Raw genomic sequence first — 24,970 nt, forward strand, 5'->3', positions numbered from 1 at the left:
TGTTTGTGGGTCCAATAGACACGTGAACGATGATTAATGGGTCTTGGAATTTCTGATTTGGGTCCCGTTGATGATGGGAATATTGTTGGATGCTTTTTTTTTTTTATTTCATTTTTTCATAAAGAAACTATTTTATTTTTTATTTTAATGTTTATTTTTAAAATTTTATATTTGATGCATTATTTATATAAATTTTATATATTATTTATAAATAATAAAGTAAATTAAAAAAAATTTTAAAAATATTAATTTTTATATATTTATTTTATAAATTGATATTTATTAATTAACAAAATGATATTATTTAATTTATGAATAATATATAAAATTTATACATTAATAATGTATCAAATATAAACTTTTATTTTTATCTATCAAACCTACTCTTATTATTTTTCTTTCAGTAAAAATATTTAAAATTTTTTTATTTTAATCATTTTAATGAAGTAAACTCTATATTTTTATTTAATTCAAATACATTTTTATTTTTTGAATTATATCCAAATAAATTTCTATTTTATATAAAAATTAATTTTATTAAAATTTATTAATTTATTTAAATACAAATTAAATTTTAAAAATTTATTTGGATAAAAAATAAAAGTTAAAAATTTATTTAGATGCAATAAAAAAATAAAGAGTGTAGCTAAATTAATAAATAAAATTCAGTTTTTTTTATTTTATCTTTTATCTCAAATTCTTAAGTTTTTCCCTCTCTTTTTTCCTTCTCGGTTTTGCTGACATTTCCTTTCCATTCTTCCCTTCTCACTTCTCCTATTTTCCGTTCTTCCTCCCTTCTCGGTTTGATCGATTGTTTGTTCCATCTTTGACGTCTGTCGATGTTGCACCAGCCATCCCGTCGATCAAACCAGTTTGTTGCGCCTGCCATTGCCGTCGATCAGATCAGTTTACACCAATAGCATAACCTGACCTAGAAATTTCTTTATATTCTTTTCTATTGTTTCTTATTTTTTCCAGACTAAAGTTTATTCCCTGTTTTGGAATGCCGTAGTAACATATAAAACTGTTATTCTCTGTTTTGCCATACTGGTTACTTATTTTCATTGTAGTAACATGTAAACCTTCAGTAGTAGTAATAGCTTGTGATTTCAGAATTGACTTGTGTTACTATTTGCTATTCATTTCCTAAACAGTTGCTCTCAAGCGGCATTGTTGTCATCCTAAATATCATTTTCAAAAATTTAGGCTTCCACCAACCAAAATCTCACATCACATGAACGTATTCTGGCACAGCTAAGAGGACAATCGAAACTATCATTCTACCAACTCACAGCCATATAGAATTTTAGTTGGGTAAAGATTGAAAAAAAAAAATGTTGCAATATTGAAGCATTTCAATTACCAGAAGCTTCTATCTAAAGTGGTGAAGTAACTTCCAGAATTCATAGCAACTTAGGATATAACCAAGTTTGGAGCCAAAGCCATTTTTTACAAGTGTATATCCGATATCCTAACCCACCAAAAGCACACACTTTCAAGGTTCCAACAATCCCCTGTAAATATAAAAATCTTCTTGCTTTATATTTGAACCTGACCGATTGTGTCTAGGAAACATTTTTAAAATCAGATGCCATCCTAACTCTGATGCCTAAGATTGTACAAATATTAAGCTTGGAACGAAACTGATGTTCCACCAAGGAGAGCCACTTGAATACTTAAGTTGGCATAAGGCACTATGACAAACAGGTGGTTAATTGGCCTAATTTCAAATTCATCATTCATAAGAAACAAGAAACGTGATCATAAGAATTTTTTATCTATTCAAATCAAGAATGATTAATTAGATAACTTGTAAAAAGGTGAAGTTTGTATTTTAGAGTCTTGTCACAATGGTGAGAAGTGTTCTCCCAAAATAACTGAATTATATTTTGATTACAATTTTTCATGAATAGTTCGTATCTATGGGGACATGCATCTCGAATCCAATTGAATGTTGAGGACTCAAAATCATTGAGTGAAAAGGCTGCCAAACTAATAGAGTGCATGGTTAGGTAGGGACGTCCATCTTTTCACCCATATTCTTGGTTGTTTTGGTTTTCCCATTTTATGACTATCCATTATACTAGATGGAATGATACTGATCTGTATCTATTTATGTTGATTTTCTCTTCTACTTTATTCTATGCATAAGAAAGTGTGTGCATGTGATATATGTTGAATGCAGCCACCTTATGATATTGTGTTCGATTGCGTTCTCTTTATACAAAAATAATTTGGGTCAACTGCATCAATATTTCCCTTTTTTCCTTTTACCCCATCATGATATTGTGTTTCTTTGGCGCAGTGTGATAAGCAGTTTTGAATGGTGCTTTCAAATGGTTAATTGCATTCTTATTTCAAGGAAATGGAGACCCTCTAGGGTTTGTTCTCTGTTTTGGCATACTGGTTACTTATTTGCATTGTTGTGACATGTAAAACTGGCTATAGCCTTGGCATGTTGGTTACTGTGTTGTGAAAACAAATTTGGGCCCTTGCTATTTATGTGTCTTCAACAAGATGAAGCTGCCAAGATTGGAGAAGTTGGAAAATTCCTTGGGTTTTCAGGTGATGAAGATATTGTTATTAATAAACTGATGGAAGGGGAATGAGAGCGGAAAAGAAAGGAAAAGATGATGATAGTAGTTAATGGTCTTAAAGGTGACGAATTTTCAATTTCACTTGGTTCTTTTCACTTACATGATGTTTAATTTGGGCTAACAGAAGATATTTTAAGTAGGTGAGTTACACTTAATTTGAATGCATCATGAAATTAAAAATTATAATAAAAAATTTATATTGATTTGATTTTATTAAAATTGATATTTAAATTTAATTGATGATGTGATAAATTTAATTGTATTACACAAAAACTACAATAAAATCTAAACAGGACTTAACTAAAATCGCACGTTGGTTGATTCAACACGAATGTGTATTTTGTTGTAGTGTTTTCCTCACACTCAGGTGTTTCTGACCTGCTTGAAAACTAAATTGAGGGTCCAATTATTCGCTCTACATCCGGATTTAGCCTAACTCAAATTGAGTTTTAAATATGAGTTTTAGAGCTCAAGCGCATTTAAATAAAATCTTAATGAATAAATATTTTATTTATTATTTAAATTTAATTTTAAAGATATATAAAATATTAATTAAAAAAATAAAATTTTTCAATATTTTAAAAATATAATCCAGTCTGCTCGGCCCATGGATCAGACCAGACCGGATTAAAACTTGTTTCCAAGATTTTAAAGGCCATACAAGAACTCATAAACAGATTGACCTGTCGGTTGGAACTTTGCAGCCTTTTAGTTACTTTTAAAACAATTCGTTGAGAAAAAAAAAAAAAACAAAAAAACAAAAAAACACAGTTATCTCACTTTTCCTTTTCGTTTTCATAATTTACATTTTTAAATTTTTATCAACTCCGATTCAAGTTACAACGCGGGAACAAATTACTCACGCTTTCGTTTCCTATATATTCATGCCATTGCCGCTTCGTCTGCGACACAGAGAAATTCAAAACTCAGAGAGTGAAAGAACTCAAATGACATAACAAATAAAAGCAAAAAAAGGAAGAAACATTGTAGGAGTGAGAGTTAGATTAGAGGGGTTTTTTTTTTTGGTCGGTTTTCCCCACAATGCTTCGATGTTGGAACCTTGAAGTTCAACTACAAACATTGGGTTTTCTTTCTTTTTTTTTTTTTATTTGTTTTCATTATTCGTAGTGAAATGGATTTATGTCTAAGTCTTTAAGAATGTGTTGATATTAGCTTAAATACTTTTCTTTTGTGGTGTCTTTGCTGGATGGCTAATGGGTCTGCCCCAAATTTTATTTCATTTTTTATTTGTATGTAGAGGGCTGATTGTAGACGTAGTTTCTGGACCGAGGAAATAAAGGAAAGGAATTTATTGGACTTGTTCAAGCTGTTATCATGGAGGTGAAAAAAGGCTTTCTTTGCTGTTGTGTTTTGTTAATGGTGGAAAAAATCCGAGCCGGGGTTTCTAGCAATTACCTGTGAAATAGGCATTAAATGGTGTTCCTTTATGAAACGAATGCATGGTTTTTCTTCTCTTTTTTTTTTAAGAGAATTATCTTCATTATGATCATCTGGTCGGTATGTTGTTTGCAGGTATGGAAAAGTAGCTTATTTGGACACAGATTTTGGTCAACCTGAGTTCACTGCTCCAGGTTTCCTGTCCCTTAAAGTTGTTGGCAAACTAACCCCACGTATTAGGCTTTATTAAGATCTTGTCTTTTCTTCATATCCTCAAAATTTCCTCCCTGGGTTAATCAACTTGGTTTTTGTCTACTGACTAGGGGCTTTCTATAATTTTTGGCCGTAATAGATTTGGCAATTCCATGTTTGAAGACACCTGAGGGGTTCATGTCTTTCAACCTATTCTGTTAACTTTGGTTTATGTTGAGGACTGAGTATTTCAAGAATCGAACTCAAGATCTATTGTTATTGTTTGTAATGAGCACTAAAATTTTTAAGTTCGATTTTCTTAAAGGTGTTTTTCCTTTGGGGATGTTTCTTCAAAAAAGGGATCCATCGGCATACTTGAAATATATATGTGAAATATATATTTACCCTACACGATTGTTGTCAAAAGGAATACTGCATGTTTGACAAGAGTGAAAGCCCTGGTAGGATTGAATTGCCCCTTCTTGTCAATACCCTTGGCTGGGTGAAAGGTATGCTATGATCTTCATCCAATTGACTAATTCCCTTGTTTCTTTACTACTTGTTGTTATTAACAGTTGTTCTTTGATGCCTTGTTTCAGATATCTAATTTTTTGTACAAATATCATGTATTTCACTACAACTATGACGTTAATGTTTTAATTTCTTTTATTTGTCAGGTATTGGTTGCGAGATATTGGTGGATATGATGAAATATATTTCTCCTTCTCATGTGGTTAAGATAAACATATCTGCGGCGAGTAAGAATCTGCCAGGTGGGACATTCTGGTTGGATGGTGATTGTGACGGGATGGTTAATATCATAGAGATCAACTCAGCTTGCCAGAACTCCTTTAATAGATCGTAAGTTTGTTGCCAACTTTATGTTAACTTACAAATTTGAAATCTTGAATCTTAGTAAGTTGAATAGTTTTCTTTAATTTGCCCCCTTCGCTCTAGAATTATATCACAATGTAATTTACTTAAATAATTTTGGGTGCTGGTTTCACATAGTTTGGCCTTTGTGCATGATATTAACATTAAATAATTTGTATATCATACTAGTCTGTTGTTTATTTATGCCAAGTTGGTTTATTTTATTTATACTTGTATGTGATTGAGATGTTAATTGTAACAGTGGTGCCCAATGCAAGTGCTAAATTACTTTAATATGAATTTTAATGCCATTTGTCTGGCTGCTTGATAATATCTTGTTATGCTTCTGAGTTATGCTAGATTCCTAATTTGAATAATTTTTTAGGATTCTTATTGATGGTGAATCAGTGATTCAAGGTTTGTCTCTTTCATATGTTCTGTTCTTTTAATAAGTTGTGCATATTTGTCTGAAAACATGATAATTCTCGGGAGATGTGGCTTTGCTTTCCTACATCTTACATGAATTTCTCTTTATGTAGATTGCTAGTACAGAAGGATGCTCGCCTTCTGCGGGATTTACGGATTATGGCTTATTTCAGGCAGTGCTTTCCTTGTGACAAGCCTATTACTACAATCAAAGAGCTTGCATATGCACTGGCTTCTCATTCTCCTTATGAAGTTCCAATATCAAGTATCAAAATTAGGCATCTTCACTGCCAGGTTAGATAGCATTATATATATATGTATTTTTGCAATAAAATTTCTATCCAGAATAACAAATTAAGCCTTTCTTTCTATATTGGTCATATTATGTGCCTGGCCCTGTTTGACTCCATTTCTTCACAATACTTCATTTGCCCCGGAAAAATGCTTTGATGCTGTTTCGGAAGCTTTATGTATTTATTATGTATTTCAACAAACAGGACCAACCATTTCTCTATTAATTCCTTTCATTGCACAATTTTAAGAAGGAAGAACTTAGTGATGATCGCACAGAAAATATAAACCTTTTGTAGCATCTCTCTTACTTTCGGATTGTAAAAACTAAAAATGATTCATTACTAATAAGCCCCTTTGTATACTGGCTTTTGTCCTTAATTCCAGGTCCCAAGCACTGAAATGTACTACAGTTCGAATGCAACTAATGTTGGCTTGGCAGTTAGTTCAGAGGAGTCTGAAAATTTACCCTGGTGTGTTGGTCTAGGTAGGTCAGGACTCAGGGTTACACTGCCTCAGTTGATTTGCTCAATCATCATTAACTTTATCTTTGTGATATTGCTTTGCTTAGTCTTTCAGTTCTTCAAATTTCCATTCATTTTGTTGGAAAAAGTAGAGAAGTCTAACTATATAAATTCATACTTTATTACCAAAAAGCCATCAACAAATTATTGTTGGTTTTGTGGCACTTGCAGATAAAATCATTGTTGCTGCAAAGAAATCTCCTCAAGTATGATTACTGATTGCTATTTTTAAACTAGAAAAGAGAAAAGCATTCTGCAAGGATAGATCGGCAGACGGACTAGCTGAATAAGATCCGCGGGGTTTAGCTAGGATGAATATTAGCATGAACCCCACCCTTGTTGGAAGGACAGAAAAATAGTATGGAAGTAACTTAAATTTTTCTATTGGTTCTTACTTGATGCCTTTAGGAACCAGGAATTGTGAGGGGAATTGACACATTCAAAGTTTAGCTTTATGTGATCACTCCTGTTCCACAGAGCTTTCTGGAGAAGGTCAATCTCTTCCTGCAGGGGTTTATTCAAATTCCTACTTGTTTGTTGCAGTTAAGTTGAACCTAAAACTGCAATATCTGTGAAGGCCAAACTGTATTTGCTATGTCTTCTCATGGGAACCCCACTTTTCCCCCCTTTTGGGGGGTGAGTTAGCCAGATAGACTGGCTGGAATGGTTACGTAAATCAGAGTATATAGGATGCATGGTTCTTATAACAAAAAGATGGGGAGGAATAATGGGGATGGGAGTGTGGGAGAGAGAGACATACACTTGATTGGTACTAAAAGGGGAATAAAATTATTCAAACTCCAAACTTCTATGGGAAGCAGTCCTGCTGAATTGGGTTGTGTCTTGCTAGTGCGCAGTCCTTATCACTGCTAATACCTCCCTTTTTGGGCATCTTGACTTATCTCCACATCCTAAACTCAACTAACTAGTTTTAGATATCTATGAAGTATGTACATCCTTTTGCACGATATTGTCATCAAAATATTAAGCTTTTACGTTATTTCCTAGTGCCTTGGCTTACAATACTTTGGACAATAAAGTTGGTAGTTGATTGGAATTTCCAAGTTGTCCCAATTTCTTAGATAACACACTTTATCACGTTATCTTTAACTATTACGATTTCGGTTCTTATCTAGACAATTGATTATATATTTATTTGTAATTTTACAGGTCAAAGGATGCAGATCACCTTATTTCTCTTCAAATGTTTTGCCTACAAGCTAACTGGATAGGTTTTCCTAACCTGATGAATCATATTCATCAAATATCTTTTATTGGTGTTCAACTAATTAATATTCCAAGCTTCCTTATAAAGAGTTGTCATCGGAAGCAAGTTGCCAGTTTATGACACTAGTATTCTGTATTTTGGATTTGATTGTATTTTTTTTGGCTTTTCAAAAGTATGCCAATCAATACCACAGAATACTTAAATGTCAAACACATACATCTCTTCTATGGAAAGTTAGTCTTCTTATTGATGCCAAAAAATAAGCCATGCCATAAGGAGGCAGTGGTTTTTTGAATAAGATATCAGCATGCAAAGCTGGTTTATGAATTTTTCTTCCCTTGTACAGCAGGTATAGTTCGTGCTGTTGGTTTAAAGCAGTGTTTAATGGTCTTGCAGATCAATGGAGTTATTGAAACATGTTTACTGGAGATGTCAGAAAGTGAGAGCTATCAGCAATGCAGGTGATCATAAAATCCAGACATAAAAACCTTGGAAGACCATTCGAACCAGTTCTTGAAGTCAACAAGATCAACCACATTCTCTCATGATTTGACTTTCTTTTACACCCACTGAAACACGTTATAAAACCAACATACAACATGAGAATCAGTCACAAATTGGTTGTGATAAGTGGCCGTAACCTCGACTTTGTCTCCATTCCAAAAAATTAATATTAGGTCCAAAGCATTGTAAGTTGAAGATGAATCAACCATGGCCACATACGTATGGACGATTGGACAATTTAATCGTCGGGTCATCTAATAAATATGCCAACTAACATTTATTTTGTCACATGTCTATTTTTCATTTACGGGTATATTTATTTATAGTATAAACAATGCTACTTATTAAGATAGATAAGTTACTAATATATACTTACGTATTTCCCATAAATTTCTACCTATCCAAAATTCTTACCCTTTTTAGCATTAATTGTTGATTTACATCCCTCTGTGTGATCCCACACTAAATGTATCGAACAGCCTAAAAAGCAATGTGTTCTACTTTTAGCAATGGTACAATTTTTTGGAAAGTACATGATAAACCGTTTTTTCAGGTCCAAGGTTGTCCTAAGGACCTCAATTTTCTCAGAAACACTCTCTCATTTATAGCCAAAAGGAAATTCACCACCCAAATATTGAATCCTTAAACTGAGCATAACCTTCATTTGCATCTCTCTCCTCTCCTTCCTCGTACACAGACAAGAGAGAGAGAGAGGTCATGATCTTGGTCTGCTAAATGTCACCCGGGTCATGATCTTCCATCTCACCATTCTTTAAGCACATTTAGTGTGATCTTCAGATAAGGCTAAGGCTAAGCTTTTGGCTTTTGTTTCTTTGTATTTTTAACATTTTAAGAGATGGCAAAACGATCATTTAAGCAGTTTGTGGAACAAGAACTTGGAATAGTCCCAAAGTTTTTTATTTATGCAGTGCTTGAATGGATGATTATATTTGTTCTGTTCATTGACGGGTTTCTTGCCTTTTTTGCAAACGAATTTGCCAAGTTCTTTGAGTTGCCTATCCCTTGCTTGCTTTGCACGAGGATTGATCATGTCCTTGCCCGTAGAAATGCTGATTTCTATTACAATGATTCCATATGTAACCATCATAAGAAGAATGTTTCATCTCTTGCATTCTGTCATTCTCACAAGAAGCTTTCTGACATAAGAAACATGTGTGAAAGCTGTCTTCTCTCCTTTGCAACCGAGAAAGAATCTGATTGTGATACTTACAAGTCACTTCTGGGGATCTTACACAAGGATATTGAACTGTTTGTTGATGAAGATCATGAAGTTCATCTGTCATTGCCTGCTGGTAAAAAGGATGAAGAAGTAGTTATTGAGAAGAGCAATGATCATCTGTGTTCATGTTGTGGCCGGTCATTGAAGGTGAAATCCTCCTATTCAAAAGGGAAGAATTCTTCCCTGTCATTCCTTGCTCCTGCTCCATCTCCCAGGGCTCCATCCAGTCGAAATTTGGATTTGTCACACATCAAATATACGGAGCTCAAGCACAACTCGTATGAATCAGAGGCTTACGAGCATAATGATCGCTCAAGAGGTATAATCCTTGAAAATTCATAGTAGTTTAAAGCTTAAACTAGCATTTATTTTCATTTTGCTTTGTTGTTTTTCACACTACTGACTTTGGTTATGGATGTTTCTACAGTCATGGAAGATGCCAAGGCCGCTACAGCAGCACCATTGCTGATGGATGCTGATGATGAAGATAAAAGCCCTAACTTTATCAGGGGAAACAAGTTTTTTGGAATCTCACTGTCAGATTCAGCAACAAACAGTCCTAGGTGGACAAGAATATCAAGGAAATCACCGCTTGAGAAAACAGAATTTGCTTCAGAATCTGGAGAGGGGCAAGTGCCAAATGAGGTAGAAGGTGATATTTTGCATCATTTGAAGAGACAAGTTCGTATGGATCGCAAGTCACTGATGGCTTTGTACATGGAACTGGATGAAGAAAGAAGTGCATCTGCTGTTGCAGCTAACAATGCAATGGCCATGATCACCAGGTTGCAAGCTGAGAAGGCAGCTGTTCAGATGGAGGCCTTACAATACCAGAGAATGATGGAGGAGCAGGCAGAATATGACCAAGAAGCCCTACAAGAGATGAATAATTTGCTGGCCAAGAGAGAGGAAGAACTTAAGGATTTAGAGGCTGAACTTGAGGCTTATAGACAAAATTATGGATGCTTAAAGGAAGTTGATTTTGAAGTTCAAGGAGATGAGAGTGACGAGGGCTATCAAATCTTGAAACCACCATCTTACTCATCCACCAATGGGAGAGCTGATTGTACCAGCCCTACTCATAGCCTTAATGAAGGGTCCAATACTGGTGAAGAAGCACAGAATCATAATCAGGCTAATTCAATGCAAGATGAGGTCGGAGGGGAAGCCATTGACAAACCAAAGAAAGTCTCTCAAAGAGCCCGTCAATTAGGCAGGTTGAAAAATCTAGAGAAGAAACCGCAGATTTTATCAGATGGTGGGGGTGTTTCCTCAAAGTCTAGTACTGAAAATGATGACTTCATGGAAGAAGAGACAGGTAATATGCCTACAAAGACACAAATATAGTACTTGACTTTCATGTACGGTCACGCTTTTCCATCTTCATTGAAATCATTCAAGATCAATTGTCTCTGCACTGTTCCAGGAAATGGAAGTAAAGCAGTCCTAAAGAGTGAATTGTCCCATATTCACGAGAAGATTGAGGCCCTTGCAGCTGATGATGGACTCCTGAAACATGTTTCTGATCTTACCGATGAAGTAAGCAGCAATGGAGAACAACTATTAACAGAAATTTCTCAGAATATACAAAAGCTTCAACACATTGTAACAATGCCTGATTCTGAAAGCAGAGATGCATAATTATCTTCCAACTAGTAAATGTTTATGCTTCCAATAACTTCTATCAGGCCATTGATGACATGACAATTAAGGGAATACATAAAAACTTAACAGATACCACTTGGTTTCATGTTTTTCTTGAGTTACTAATTGCTAACACATTTTCTTTTTTATTCCTTTTCTTGTTAGGATGCATGTTAGATTCTTGCTCGTTTTGAAGCTTTTGGAGCTCTTCTTTTTTGGTCCTTTCTACAAAGGTAAGAAGTCTATTTTCTATCACTTATTACATGGTGACTTAGTTAATCTTTGCATCGGGCCTCGCAGTGAAAAATCCCACTGCATCACATAGCTTATCCGAACATAACTTTAAAGGTCTAATCATAAAATAATAAAAATTTCACCTTCAATCGAGCTTTCAAAGGGACTGTTAGTTGTGGTTAATGCCTTGTTATCCAAAGTGTTATCTCATTGCTACAATCTAAAAAAAAAAGTACTACTATTTGCTTAAGTTGCAATACATAGAGTCTAATCAAAGCACTAGTTCTGGCCGATGATTTTGCAGGACTAGCAGCAATTTGAACTTTGCAGCGACTTGGCAGCTGGCAAGCAACCATTTGACGTGTGAAGGAATCGGTCATCTGAGATTTTAGTTCAAAAATGAAACTAGCGGTAGGCAAATGCTAGAGAAAAAGAATATGGTTATAGACTTTATATAGTGCTTTGAATATATCAACTCACTTTGCATATTGTTTTTCAACCTTCAAGAACAATTAGCGCTTCTATAAGATTGTTGGCGATGAGATCAGGGAAGACAAAAATTAAAGTGTCTTCCCACAATTTCAGTGCTGTGTAACTCGATTGGTAATAGTTTCTTTCCATTTTTTTTTTTCTGGTTTTCTCTTTACTTTTCGTTTGATTATTTTATACAAAAAGAGATTTGTGATTGTTACAGTTTGCTCGAAAATATTGGATAGACAAAGATTTTTATAACTTTCGAAAGCTAATCTCTTTCTCCTATGTTTTAAGAAATTGCATGTTCTATGTCAATACAATGCATTTCCTTTTTATTTTTAATAGTTGAGATTTTTAAGAATTAAAATTTGAAACTAAAAACAAATTTATAATATAAACGCTGTAGTTTGGAAAGGGTACCGTAAGCTCAGGCTTTCTTTTTTAGGATTTTACTTAAGGTTTTTTTTTTTTTTTTGGTTAATTTTTTTTCTTTTATATATTTTACTTTTTATTTTGTTTAATTTTGTTAATATATTTTATTATAAAATTACTTTTTAGAGTGGGGCCCACTGCTTTCTATTGGTGGGACCCTTTTTTTTTTCCAATTAGGTAATTTTTAAAAACTTTTTATATTTTATTTTTTAAAATATTTATTATAAAAAATTTTATTTTTAATGGAATTTTTTTGGTGGGATTTACTTTTTTAAAGTTTTTTATTTTTTATATTTTATATATAATGTTTTTACTTCAATGATGTCCACAATTTTTCTATGAAATTCGCATTTTTTTATTTTTTATAATTCATAATATTTTTTATGTATTGCCTACTTTTTAATTATATTTTTTGCGGGACTCGTTTTATCTTTATTTTTTTTTAATTTTTAGTGTTTGTGGTCACATGTTTTTTTTTATTTTATATTTAATAAAATTTTTATTTTTTTTAATTTGGACCACTTGATATTAATTTTTTATTTTTATAAAAAATAAATTAATTTTTTTTAGACCAACTTGATAAAAAAAATATGTATTTTTTTATTTTTTTATATATTTAATAAATGATTTTTTAGGTCTCATTTTTTTTAATAACTCAATTGATACAAAAAATATGTCATGTGCCAAATAATTTGATTTTTTTTTTTTCGCTTTTGCTTTTCAAAATTTTCTATTAACAAATTTTCCCTTTTTATTTGATAAATATTTTCAAATGTTTTTTAATATTTGACTCATTTGATATTATTATTGAAGATATATTTTTTAGTTATTTTTTAAAATTTGATAATTTTTTTAAAATTTGATATTAACATAATTTTTTAATTTGAATTTGAATTTTTTTTCTTTTTCTTTCTTTTTTTTTTTTTTTAGTTTTTTAAGAAGCATGTTTACAGCCTTTATTCCAATTCATTTTGAAGTATATATAAAATATATATTTTATTTTTTAGTTAATTTTATGCATATATATTATTTCATTAATAAAAAGTTTTATCTTAATTTAATTAATTATATTTTAAACTCATATGTCAATTAGCAACTTTTATTAACTTTTTTTCTTTTACTTTTTTTACCATTTTTTCACTTTTAGTATTTTTAGTTTAATTTTATGATAAAAGAGAGCTAATTAAGATATCCATGTTTCATTTCCGACTTTTTTTCTTTCTTTTCATCTTTCTTTTATTTAATAAATTTTGCAAAAAAATTTATAGTGAGTAGATATGACAAAAAAATTGATACTGATTAGACCAAATAATTCAAAACACTATACAATAAAAAAAATATAAAAAAAATACACGAAAGTAACAAAATATTAAAATTTTAATAAAAAAAATGAGTTTAATAAAAATTAAAAAAAATTATATTTTTTTTGTCGATACGAATTATAACATATAATTTTTATATAAATGTAATATAAATATATAAATTTTTATTATTTTACATGATATTAATACATAAATTATCATATCTACTTGCATTAAACACTTTTATAATATTCTACAAATGTACCACATGATTATTGACTTTGCATTCAAGATTTTCTAAATGCTTCAATAAGAATCAAACCAGACCTAATATGTGAACAATGACATTAAATTCATTTAATATAATTGTCCTCTAATGAGAGATTATTTATTGTTTTCTACAAAAAGACACCAAAAAATAATATTCTTGGGATGCCTGCACATCATCATGGGTAACAATTTATAAATACTAGCAATATGTGCGTGATTTGCTTTGAGTCTAATTTTTTTTTATTTGTATTCAATAATTGAATTTAATAAATTAATAAGTATAATTTTATTTATAATTTTTTAATAAAAATAATAATTAGTAAAAATATATTAACTAATTTGTAAGTAATATATGCATTTTGTTTTTATAACTTGTATAATAAATTTAAATATAAATCTATTCTTTTAAATTTATTTTTATAAACATAGTTAAAAATATTAAAAAAATAATTAAAAAAGTTAAAACAAAAAAGGATAGGTTCAAACAAAAGGGAAAAAAATGAAATCCATTTAGAGATGATAATGGATCAAATAAGAGTGTGTATATATTCGTCTCGATACCAACTCGATATAGGGTTATTATTTTTTGTATTTGATTTTAACTCGATATATATATGTATAACTCGCATCCAATTTTATTTTTCAAAAGTCAATTTAATAATGTAATGTTTATGAAATATAATTTTTTAATATAAATTACATCTTAATTATATACGAATATAATATTTTATTAAATAATACTTTATTAATATAATATATATATATATATATAAATCAAATAAAATAATATATATTTATATATACACCATGAGATGAGATATAAAAAAACCCTAAACTTGCCTCCGACCTAACCTTAATTTTCAAGAAGGAAAAATCATCTTATTTCGACTTGACTTTGATTTCAAAAAAAAAAAAAAATCTTTAATGGATCGAAGGATCGAAACTAATTGGATATGTATTATTTTAACATCTTAATCTCTATAAACTCTATTTTTAAAAAATTTATTTTATTAAAAAAAAAAAAAAAGTCAAATAAGGTATCACACTTACACTTTTATTGTTAATTTATTTTTTCAAATCTAGATAAAAAAAAGTAAATAAAAAAAAGCAAAAAAAAAAAAGAGCCAAAACTAAAAAGAAGAAGCACCTTAAGCAAAAAAAAAAAAAAAAAAAAATCCAAATTAATGGGGTGCCTAATTACACATCCATTTAAAGATGGAAATTCGTCTAAACAAATTTATTTTTATTCTGATTCTAATCCGTTCGTTTAATAATTAAGTCTGATTCTAATTTCAATCAATTATTGAGTTATTATTTATTAATATCCGATCTTGATCTATCATATATATATATATATATTCATTCAACCTGAACTGACCAAAAATTAATTTGATATATTTATTTTAGTAATAAAAATATTATTTTAAATATACATTGCCTTTAATTATGCAAAAATATAATTTTTATTGAAATAAAATATTAAATAATAATTTTATTAATATAATATATATAGATATAAAATTTAATAAATAATCAAATATTTTTTTAATATAATTGAAATAAGATAAAATACTCCAAATTTGCTTTCCTAACCAAAATTTCAAAAAAGCCTTAATCTCTCGGATTTAAAAAACCTATATCTATTGGATATCAAGATAAATTGAAACTCATCATATATAAATTTTGTTGTTATTCCTATCTTTATTAATTTTTTTTTTACAAAATTTTTCTAATTAAAAAATAAAGACAAAAAAAAAAACTAAATGAAGTACTTTATGAATTTATTAAGTTAAAATATTAAATAATAATTTTATTAATAAATATATATTTTTTAAATATAAAATTAAATAAAAAGTAAAAATGATATTTTTATATATATCCAAAACAAAAGAAAACATTTTAAATCTATCTGACCATAATTAAAAAAAAAAAAAAAAAACTTCAATCCAATCTTTATTTAAAAAAATACATTAATTGAATTGAAACGAATCAAAATCCATCATATAAATTATTTTATCATCTTACCCCTATTAATTTAAAAAAACAAACTGAAACAAATTAAAAAGTAAAAACAAAAAACAAAAAATTTTAAAATACAAATTTAGAAGGAAAAGTAAGATGTCAAGTGAACACTCTCACTTTCTCTCTAAATCTACAAAAATCAATATAATGGATTGGTAAATATAATTAATAGAGAATTGAGAAGTTAATAGACAAAAATGTAAAAAAGCAATTAGGAAAACTTTCCCCTCCCTTCATTTCCGAGTAACACTAATGGATTTATGGTTCATTCTCCAAAACCCACCAGCTCAAGTTGGCATCACCTACTAGAACAAACAGAAAAACTGTACCATCCATTCAGAAGAATGCATTGACCAATGAAGTGACTTTGCTCTTCCAAGTTGAAGATACAATCCACTTTGTTTGGGAAGGGAAGTACCACAAGAAACAGCTCTCACATATAATCAACATTTACAAGAATAAAAATTGGAACATCCTGGTGATTTAAACTCGTAATGCAGCAAGAACAAAAAAAAAAAAGATCCCTTGTTATTCTACTTCCTTCACCCCTTAGAATACAAGATAAAAAAGCCTTCTATAAATTAACCCTATAGACTCGTACGAATGCAGCACCAGAACAACCGAAAGAATGATAAAAACAATGGTTTCTTTTGTCCCTCCGAACTCCCCCAACTTGTAAGACACATCTACAAAAACACAACAGGAAACATGAAAATTTTCCAGGAGGTAAGTAAATGGAATTATAAAAAATAGTCCGGGGTTCTGCGCGTGGTCTCAGGTTCAATCTGACGTGGAGCTGGGTCAAACTGAAGAAAACTTTGCTCCATATTCTCCCCAATCTCAAGTATTGCAGCCATATTTCCACAGCGATAGCAGTAATTTGGAGCACTAAACACTGTTACCACATTCTTGTCCTACAATGATACGGAGATAAATGTAAATAATAATCTGTGAGAATAAAACATTCAACTATGTTTCTATTTTGATGAGGGATCCACACCTGGGACCAATTATATCCTTCCATAACAAGCTGGTGAGCTCGAGAAATCAGAGTGAGCCCATTCGTGTGGTTGAACTGCCCAGAAATATCCTGTCCAAAGGTATACCCTGCTCCCCGAGGAGATATTCCCCATCCACATCGGTCATCAGGATCAGACCATAAGAGATCACACATTGGACCCTCATGAGGAACCTAAACACCCAACCAATAGGAAAATACTAGTACAATTAGAAATGCAGCGATACCAGGAGAGGCATATTTGATGTGATGACACCTATTAGGCTTCTGCAAAAACAATAGAATGAGAATGCTGCACTGTTTAATATATGCTGCTGTTATGATTTCACCTTATAAGCATCAACAGTATTACCAGTGTATTTGATGTTAACAATAACAAAGGCACAAAGCATTCCAAGGGGCAATGAAGTTTCATGAGTCCTAGTATCTTTGGCTAGTGAGTCAGGCATATCACAAAAGCTACAATAAGCTTTACTCTAACCTACCTCTTATTTTCGAAAGCCCCATTACGAACTCCACATACGTCAATATTGCACTTTATATGCGGTACCACTACTAGAAAGTAAGGTTTTAACAACAATAATTTGCAATGACTAAAAACATCGTTGCGAAATCTAATTATATTCATAATGATTTTTCATATTTGTTACTAATTTAAATTTTTTTATATTTTATAAAACGATATATTTTGTTGTTGCAAATTTCTATAAAATTGGTAACGATAAAAAAAGTGTTACTGAAATCTTATTATATTTACAACAAATTTTCATTTTGTTGTTTAATTCACTTTGTAAATATTTGATACAACAAAAAAAAAAAAAAATTGTTACAATATCTCTACAATTTTCATAACGACAAAAAAAGTTGCTATGAAATCTTGTCAAAGTTGTAATGATTTTTTACAATTGTTGTCTAATTAAATATTTCTTAATATTTTATACAATGATCAAAATAATGGTAACAAAATCTCTACAATATTTATAGTTATGAAATCTTATCAAATTTGCATCGACTTTATAACCTACTTAAATATTTTTTAATATTTTATACAATAATCAAAATAATTGTTACAAAATCTCTACAATATTCATAACGATAAAAAAAAATCATTATGAAATCTTATCATATTTGCAATAACTTTTTATAGTCATTGTTTAATTAAATGTTTCTTAATATTTTATACAACAATCAAAATAATTATTACGAAATCTCTATAATATTCATAACAATAAAAAAATATCGTTGCACAATCTTATTAAATTTACAGCGACTTTTTATAGTCATTTTGTAATTAATTTTTAAAAAAAATATTTTATACAACAATTAAAATAGTTGTTACAAAATCTCTATATTATTCGTAACAACAAAAAAGTCATTTGAAAATTTTATTAGATTTGCAACAATTTTTATAATCATTGTCTCATTAAATGTTTCTTAATATTTTATACTATGATCAAAATAGTTGTTATGAAATTTCTATATTTTTAATAACAAAAAAAATATCAAGTTATGTTCTCAAAGAAGGATGTACTATTAAATAAATGTATGGTTATAGTATCATTACTTTGAAATTTAAATACTTGAAAAAAATTTTATTAAATTAAAATTTTCATTCTTTTTATGGATTAGAAAAATATAATTTATGATTATTTTTAAATTGTATAAAGTTATAATTTAATCATATTATTAATTAGTAAAGTAAAGAGGATTAGTTATTTGGAAAAAAAAAAATTAGCTATTAATGTATTAATTCAAGACTTAAAAATGTTAAGATTAAAAATTTTATACTCTTCTACATCTTTTATATTTAACATTATCAAAATAATGGTTTAGGCTATTAACATATTATTACTTTTTTAACATCATCTGCCAATTTTGTTTTTTATTAAAATTAATTGAAAAATAAGATAACATGCGAGTTGTTTGTTAAAGAAACAATATTATATTTATAATAATCATTTTATTTTTTAAAATTATTTAATAATTAATATTAATAAGAACATCTATTAAATTCTAGAAAACATATATAATGGTAAAAGATTATACATTGTAAATATAAAATAAAAAATTAATCCTAAATAACATGTATAGCAATATTTCATTACATAATTTTATTTAAGTTATATGACAAGATATTATTATAACACAGCATACAAATCATTATGATAAAATATGCATATTAATATTTTTTCATATTAAAACAAAATAAAATACATATAATAATGAAAATGTTTCACAAATTTTCCTTTATCCCTATTTTTCTTTAAAAAAATTCTAAAACTTTTTTTTATTATTATTTTTTACAATTTTTGGCATAAAACATAAAATGGGTTGTTTTATACCGAAAAAATTTGTCGGCAAGGCAACCCTCAAAATTTTTACCCGTAAGCTAAAAGTCCCTCTTTCATTTTTATTTTCTCTTTCCCTTATCCCTCACAACCGCCTTTCTTTCTCCCTTTCTTTTCCTCATTGCAACGGTTGAAGTGTCATTCTTTTAAATCTCAGACAATGATAACGACAGCTGGATATTTCATTAAGATTGGTTTTTAGGTGATTTTTCTATTTATTTTTTGTTTGCTTGTTCTGTTGTTTGCTCCTTGTTTTCAATCCACAATCTGTCCTAGTGTTTCCCATGTTTAAGCCCCAATTGGAAGATTTGGTATCCATCATAGAAATTTGGATTCCTAGAATTAATAGAGCCTTTAGCTTTTATTTGTCACTGAATATTTTTTTGGATTTGTCTCCATGAAACGGAAGCTTGTGTTAATTTTCTATTCCTAATTTGGTGAAATATTGGGTTTTTATTTCTGGGTATTTTGTGATTTTGTTGAATTTGATGAACTTTCTTTGGGAATCCTGTAGGAGGTGGATGCTGAAGGTTTGAGGGAATATATGAGTAAATATGGTGATTTGGAGGATTTTATTATCATGAAGGTTTTGGGTTTGGCCCCTAAAAATTTAGGGATTTATTTCTAAACTGGTTTTTCCATTTCCGTTTAGGTGAAAGATTCTCTATTACCATATGATCCAATTTGAATTTAGGGATTTTAGGAAAACAATTTTGGGTGAGTAGATTTTAGGAATTGATTGCCTGCTTAGATTACACAATGTAAAATATTTATATATAAATTATAATTCTTTAAGCCCTAAGCCCTATTTTTTTAAGGTCTTGCAACATTCATTATTTGTTTTAGACAGCTAGTTATATCTATAAGGTAATAGGATTTGAATATGATTGGATTTGGAGCCTCGGATGGTGTGTTCAATTTCATTTCTTTTTTTTGCTTGCTATCACTGCAGGCAGCCACTCTGCTGGTTCCAGTGCAGGCAGCTATGCTGATTGCAATATTGAAGTTAAGACTATTTTTATACATGAAACTTAAGAATTTTAAAATGATCGTAAAAACACTTTTAGGGGAGTCTAATTGGATTTTTACTGCAATGATAGACAATGGTTTGGAATGTCTCCCTAATGGCAGTCCCTTGAGTGTATTAATCAGCCATGTGCTTTCTAATATGTAAGTGGTTCTTGTCCCCAAGATATAAGTGGTCCTTGTTCCCTAGATATTGCCTAATTAATATTTGTTCATACCTTGATAGAAAATCTTAATATAATCTATTCAAATAGATGGTGCTTATTTGTTTTCTGAAAGAAAAATATTTTATGTTTAACCTTGAAAATCTCTCTATGAAACTTATGTGCAGTTAGAAAAATTTTAGCATCTTAATTTGTTGGTTCTGGATGAAAAAGAAAGATATTCATTTTTTTTTTTCACATTTTCCATATTTTTATTAACTGATATTGTTCATTATTTGTAGACTATAAATGCATTGGATCTAGGCATAGAAGCACTTAAGGAAATCCAACTACTCTTTAATAGAGATTTTTCACCCATCCAAATAAGTGAGCATATGGAATTGCTACACTATCAACCATGAAACTAACTCAATGGAGTTGTACGATAAACCTGAGGTTACATTCAGAATTATTTACACTCATTCATGAATTTTAATTATTGTAATACATTTTGATATTCCTTACCCATTTAGGAATTTTAATTGTTGTAATATATTTTTGGACAAATGTATTTTAAATGACAACAAAATAAATAAAATTTTTAATGTAATTTTATTTTTCTTTCAAATGAATTTTCCATTTTTTAGCCATTAAATTTTATTCAATTTTAAATTTTATTAATAGTAAATATTTAAATTATCATAACAAGATGAATGTTGTGTAATTTTTTTTATAACAATATTTGTCATTTTCAAAACTAATAAAGTTGCTGTTAAATATTTGTTTATTATTTGTAACCACACATATTATTAAAAAAAAAATTATTTGTGACAATGATATTAATTGTTAAATTTTTTTAAGTCGTTGCAAAAAAAGTTAAAAACGACAAAATTATTGTTTCATAACAATTTTAACAATGATTATTGTCAATTTTAGACTAACTATTGTGACAACAAAATAGTTGTTGCCAAAGTGATTTGCAACAGAAATATTGTGTCACAAATAAATTTTTAGGAAACAAAAAAATTTTGTTACATAAAAAGTTTTGGTAGCCAAATATTTAGTTGTTAAAAAAAAGTTCTAACAACTAAATTAGGTCGTTGTTTAAACATAATTTATTTACCAACAAGAAAACATCCTTGAAAAAATTATATTTTAAAACAACTTTTCTTATAATGAAAATTGTTGCACATACTTTTAACAACAGAGGTACGAACAACAACTTTGCAACAACTTTTGTTTCATTGAGAAAAGATTTTAGGAACGATAAATTTCCATTTTGCAATTACATTAAATGTTGCTAAAACAACTTTTTCTAGTAGTGTACCATGTTTCTAAAGGTTTTTCTGCACATACTATTATTAATACAAGGTAGACAATCTCTAAGACTATAAAATTTTAAGTGCGAAGGATAATGGAACTACAGGTTTACCTCCTGTATACGGTCCAGAGCGCGGATGTTATCTAATGTATCCAAAGACGGTGAGAGTCCACCATGCAAGCAGAATATCTGCAAGGCACATAAAATAGTAGTCAGCTGAGATCTTGAAAAATGCTCAGCGTAAGACTGTGTCTGAGAATTCAAACCTGACTCTCAATCAGGGCGGTCAGAGGTAAATAATCAAAGAGGTCAGTGAAATACTTCCATACATTAGCATTTCCATATTTTCTCAAGCATTCATCATAAAAGCCATACCTGAAAAGAGAGGCTCTTGGTTATTGATATGAGCACAGACTGATCCAGCAAAATCACTAAATAACTTCAACCCTTTATACTAGCATATCATGATCAAAATATGTGTTTTAGGTTTAACAAGTATCCATACTCCAATCCTCCAACTATCTTACAAGACAGAATAGTTTGTCCTTGCATTCACCAGCAAATAAAAGAACAAAATTACAAACATTTTGGTGAACTAATCAAGCAAACTTCTTGCAAGAAAACCTTATTATTACATTTTCAATTTTTCATTTAATGACATAAAAATATGACATAAGAAAATTAAAGTACTCCAAAGAACATGCATGAGTACTTTTTGGCAGAAACTTATTTAGTTGACAACAAGCAAGACAGCTAGTGCAATTACTGAATGAAAAGGGAAAAAAACAGTAAATATGTATATCTCACACTTGAGTTATCTGGCGGCTCTCATGATTTCCCCTTAAAATAGTTACTCTATCTCTATAACGAACTTTCAGAGCAACTAAAAGAGTGACAGTCTCCACAGAGTAATATCCTCGATCTGCATACAACAAGGGACAAAAGCATAGATAAGTGCTGTTATGCTAAGCACCTAGTAAAGATGCATCAATATGTATGATTTGTTGCAATATTGGACTAGAAAAAGGCCAGCACAGACCATATGAAAAATAAACAGTGAACTAATGATACTATATTGTTAATACAACTCAATCTCAAGACATTACAATATCTTTCTACAAACTCCTGTTCTAAAGGTAACATTACCATTGCTTTGTACTTCCTACCAAGTGCCAAAAATCAAGATTCAAGAAAACCTGGAAATTTTCAGCTGTAGGGTAAATTTTTTTGCTTTTGTGGCTCACATTTAATGTACGGAAACTAACTTGTGCATATCACAAATGAAACCAAACAACACTATAATCAACAAAATTTATTGAAATCTCATAAAGGGGCTTGGCTTGGTTGAAATTCAATGAATCAACAATTTTCAAGTTCAACAAGGAAATACTCTGAAATTTACTTATCTCTCCTCCAACAGCTCTATCTTAACCTTGTCATACGCTAGCAGTTCGGTTTGAACAGACAATATCAACTGATTTCCAACTATCAAGAAGTTAATACAAAAAAGACTAAAGGATTAAAAAAACATTTGAACTAAATCATCCAAGCCCTTATTTTTTTTATTGCAATCAATAAACTCCTCCAGCATCTATTTGCATTCAATTAAGCCTTTATTTAGATGAAAAAGTTAATATCGTTAATTTTTTTTACCAAATAAGATTAAATTTCATCTGACATCAATAAAATAGATTAAAGTTTGACACTTGACGCAATTAATATATGTTTTAACATTAATAAAATAAACTTTTTTCTTTTTCTTTTTCTTCTCTATTTTCTTTACCCCTCTCTCTTTAAGATCCCTGGGTTCAACTGACTATAGCTCAGAGGTTGATTGATTAAATTTTGCCACTTGATTAGATTTTGTCCATTTAAGGGTTCAATTAAGAGCTTGATTGATTGCAATAAAATGTTAAGGGCTTAAATGATTATTGCATTATAATTCAACAGTATATTTTTCCCTTTAGCATACAAAAAATTACACGTGTGTCATTTCGTTCCCTAAATCTTCCTTCTAACTTTTTCTGATTTCAATCAATAATAATTACTATAATCTGAAAACACAAATCCCATAATATTAAAAAATTGCCAATCAATAAATCTTCTAAATATAAAAAATGATAAAATTAAAAAAAAAAAAAGCACTAAAGAAATACTTAATTTTCATTTGAACAAAGAAATCGCAATTAAATGCAACGAAAAGCGGATCTACCTACGTAATCGCCCATAAAGAGATAGTTAGTGTCGGGAGCGTTGCCACCAATGCGAAACAGCTCGACGAGATCGTGGAATTGGCCGTGGATATCACCGCAGACGGTGACGGGACACTTCACCGGCTGAACATTCCACTCCTCCACGAGGATCGCACGTGCCTGTTCGCACAGAGTCTTCACCTCCGCCTCCGATAGCGGCTTGCACTGCATTAAGTGCTCGATCTGACGGTCCAGATCGCCGTGGGACGGCATCGTCTAGCAGTTGAGCTTTTCGTTGATTTCTTTCGTAATTATATTATTTTGTGATGGGGTTTTGATCGGACGGTGGAGGGATGAAGATGGAAGTTTGAGTATTTTTGGGATCAGGTCATGGTTAGGGTTTGGGGAGATAGGATTTGGTCCTCAAAGCACAGTTTTTTTCCCTTGCAGCTAAGCTAACATTATTTTTGTTGCCAGATAATTATTGGAATTTGCACTTATAAGTCCCTGGTTTTGGCTCTATTAAGTATTGCGTCCTTTTCTTTGGAATAAATATAAAGTACGGCTTCAGATTCCACTTTTCAAAGTTTTGGCTTAAAACTTTCTTATTGTTTCATTCAAGCCCCCCAATTAAATTTGTTAGAGAAACGATGTTTTTTCGATTTTACACAATTATTTCATAAATTAATACTTTCATATCTATATATAAGTTTGCATGCAAGCATGTATATGCATGTTTCATTATGTATTCACATATTTAAAAAGAAAAATTTTATTATAAATTAATTTGAAAATGCAAATAAATTATTTTTTAATGGAATAAATACATAAGTAGCATATTCCATTTTAATAGTTGAGTTTATTTTGTACGAAAGATTAAATGGGCCAAACAATTTAAATTTTTTTAAAAAAATTAATAATCTGTTTACTAAATAGAAAGATATCAATTGAATTTTGATATAAATTGTATTTAGGGTAATTTACATTCACAACCCTTAAATCTAAATATTTTCATATTTTGTGTTTGAACTTTCGACAATATTAATGTAGGCAATTAGGGCAAGTCTCTTTACTAAATTAAAAGATTCATGAGGCAATCAAAATGTACAAGCAGTAAATTACGCTTGTCATATGTAAAATTCGACCAAATATTACAATACAACAAAAATTTTGATAAATATCGATTTAGTCCTCGTAATCTAAGTCATATCAATTAAATTTATTAATCAAAATTAACAAATTACATTACTTATTAAATAGAAGATTTATTTA

The 24,970-nt window shown here is 29.8% G+C and overlaps 2 protein-coding genes and 1 pseudogene across 3 annotated transcripts; 2 read left to right on the plus strand and 1 right to left on the minus strand.

The window, feature by feature from the left end:
• The first annotated feature begins 36 nt into the window (after positions 1–36).
• On the plus strand, positions 37–7,854 carry LOC111290263 (polynucleotide 5'-hydroxyl-kinase NOL9-like; annotated as a pseudogene). The gene is made up of 16 exons (XR_016346656.1): positions 37–84; positions 979–1,076; positions 1,914–2,012; positions 2,153–2,381; positions 2,449–2,565; positions 2,947–2,964; positions 3,601–3,681; positions 3,856–3,938; positions 4,131–4,189; positions 4,348–4,381; positions 4,513–4,696; positions 4,865–5,048; positions 5,600–5,780; positions 6,165–6,264; positions 6,473–6,507; positions 7,472–7,854. The product of XR_016346656.1 is annotated as a polynucleotide 5'-hydroxyl-kinase NOL9-like (transcript).
• Positions 6,667–11,776, plus strand: LOC111290410 (putative myosin-binding protein 5). The gene is made up of 7 exons (XM_089768345.1): positions 6,667–6,843; positions 7,472–7,533; positions 7,926–9,592; positions 9,701–10,591; positions 10,700–10,812; positions 11,083–11,150; positions 11,456–11,776. The coding sequence occupies exons 3-6, from the start codon at positions 8,890–8,892 to the stop codon at positions 11,092–11,094; spliced, it is 1,719 nt and encodes a 572-aa protein (XP_089624471.1). The 5' UTR covers positions 6,667–6,843; positions 7,472–7,533; positions 7,926–8,889; the 3' UTR covers positions 11,095–11,150; positions 11,456–11,776.
• A 4,076-nt stretch (positions 11,777–15,852) lies between these two features.
• On the minus strand, positions 15,853–24,130 carry LOC111291261 (serine/threonine-protein phosphatase PP2A catalytic subunit-like). Its single transcript, XM_022882902.2, has 6 exons — positions 23,719–24,130; positions 22,314–22,428; positions 21,773–21,881; positions 21,618–21,695; positions 16,651–16,842; positions 15,853–16,564 (listed from the first exon to the last, which is right to left on the minus strand). The coding sequence occupies exons 1-6, from the start codon at positions 23,969–23,971 to the stop codon at positions 16,391–16,393; spliced, it is 921 nt and encodes a 306-aa protein (XP_022738637.2). The 5' UTR covers positions 23,972–24,130; the 3' UTR covers positions 15,853–16,390.
• Positions 24,131–24,970: the final 840 nt, after the last annotated feature.

This window comes from Durio zibethinus, chromosome 11, assembly GCF_047325235.1.
Source record: "Durio zibethinus cultivar Kanyao isolate XHJ-2024 chromosome 11, ASM4732523v1, whole genome shotgun sequence".
NCBI classification, from domain to species: Eukaryota; Viridiplantae; Streptophyta; class Magnoliopsida; order Malvales; family Malvaceae; genus Durio; species Durio zibethinus.

What these genes read in the sequence shown, in the direction of transcription:
- LOC111291261 (XM_022882902.2), bottom strand. Translation starts at nt 23,971, where the DNA reads ATGCCGTCCCACGGCGATCTGGACCGTCAGATCGAGCACTTAATGCAG. An exon ending in AGCCGCCAGATAACTCAAGT is followed by an intron (nt 21,882 to 22,313) that starts GTGAGATATACA and finishes CTCTCTTTTCAG; the next exon opens with GTATGGCTTTTATGATGAAT. An exon ending in CTCTGGACCGTATACAGGAG is followed by an intron (nt 16,843 to 21,617) that starts GTAAACCTGTAG and finishes TTGGGTGTTTAG; the next exon opens with GTTCCTCATGAGGGTCCAAT.
- LOC111290410 (XM_089768345.1), top strand. Translation starts at nt 8,890, where the DNA reads ATGGCAAAACGATCATTTAAGCAGTTTGTGGAACAAGAACTTGGAATA. An exon ending in GCATAATGATCGCTCAAGAG is followed by an intron (nt 9,593 to 9,700) that starts GTATAATCCTTG and finishes ATGTTTCTACAG; the next exon opens with TCATGGAAGATGCCAAGGCC. An exon ending in CTTCATGGAAGAAGAGACAG is followed by an intron (nt 10,592 to 10,699) that starts GTAATATGCCTA and finishes GCACTGTTCCAG; the next exon opens with GAAATGGAAGTAAAGCAGTC.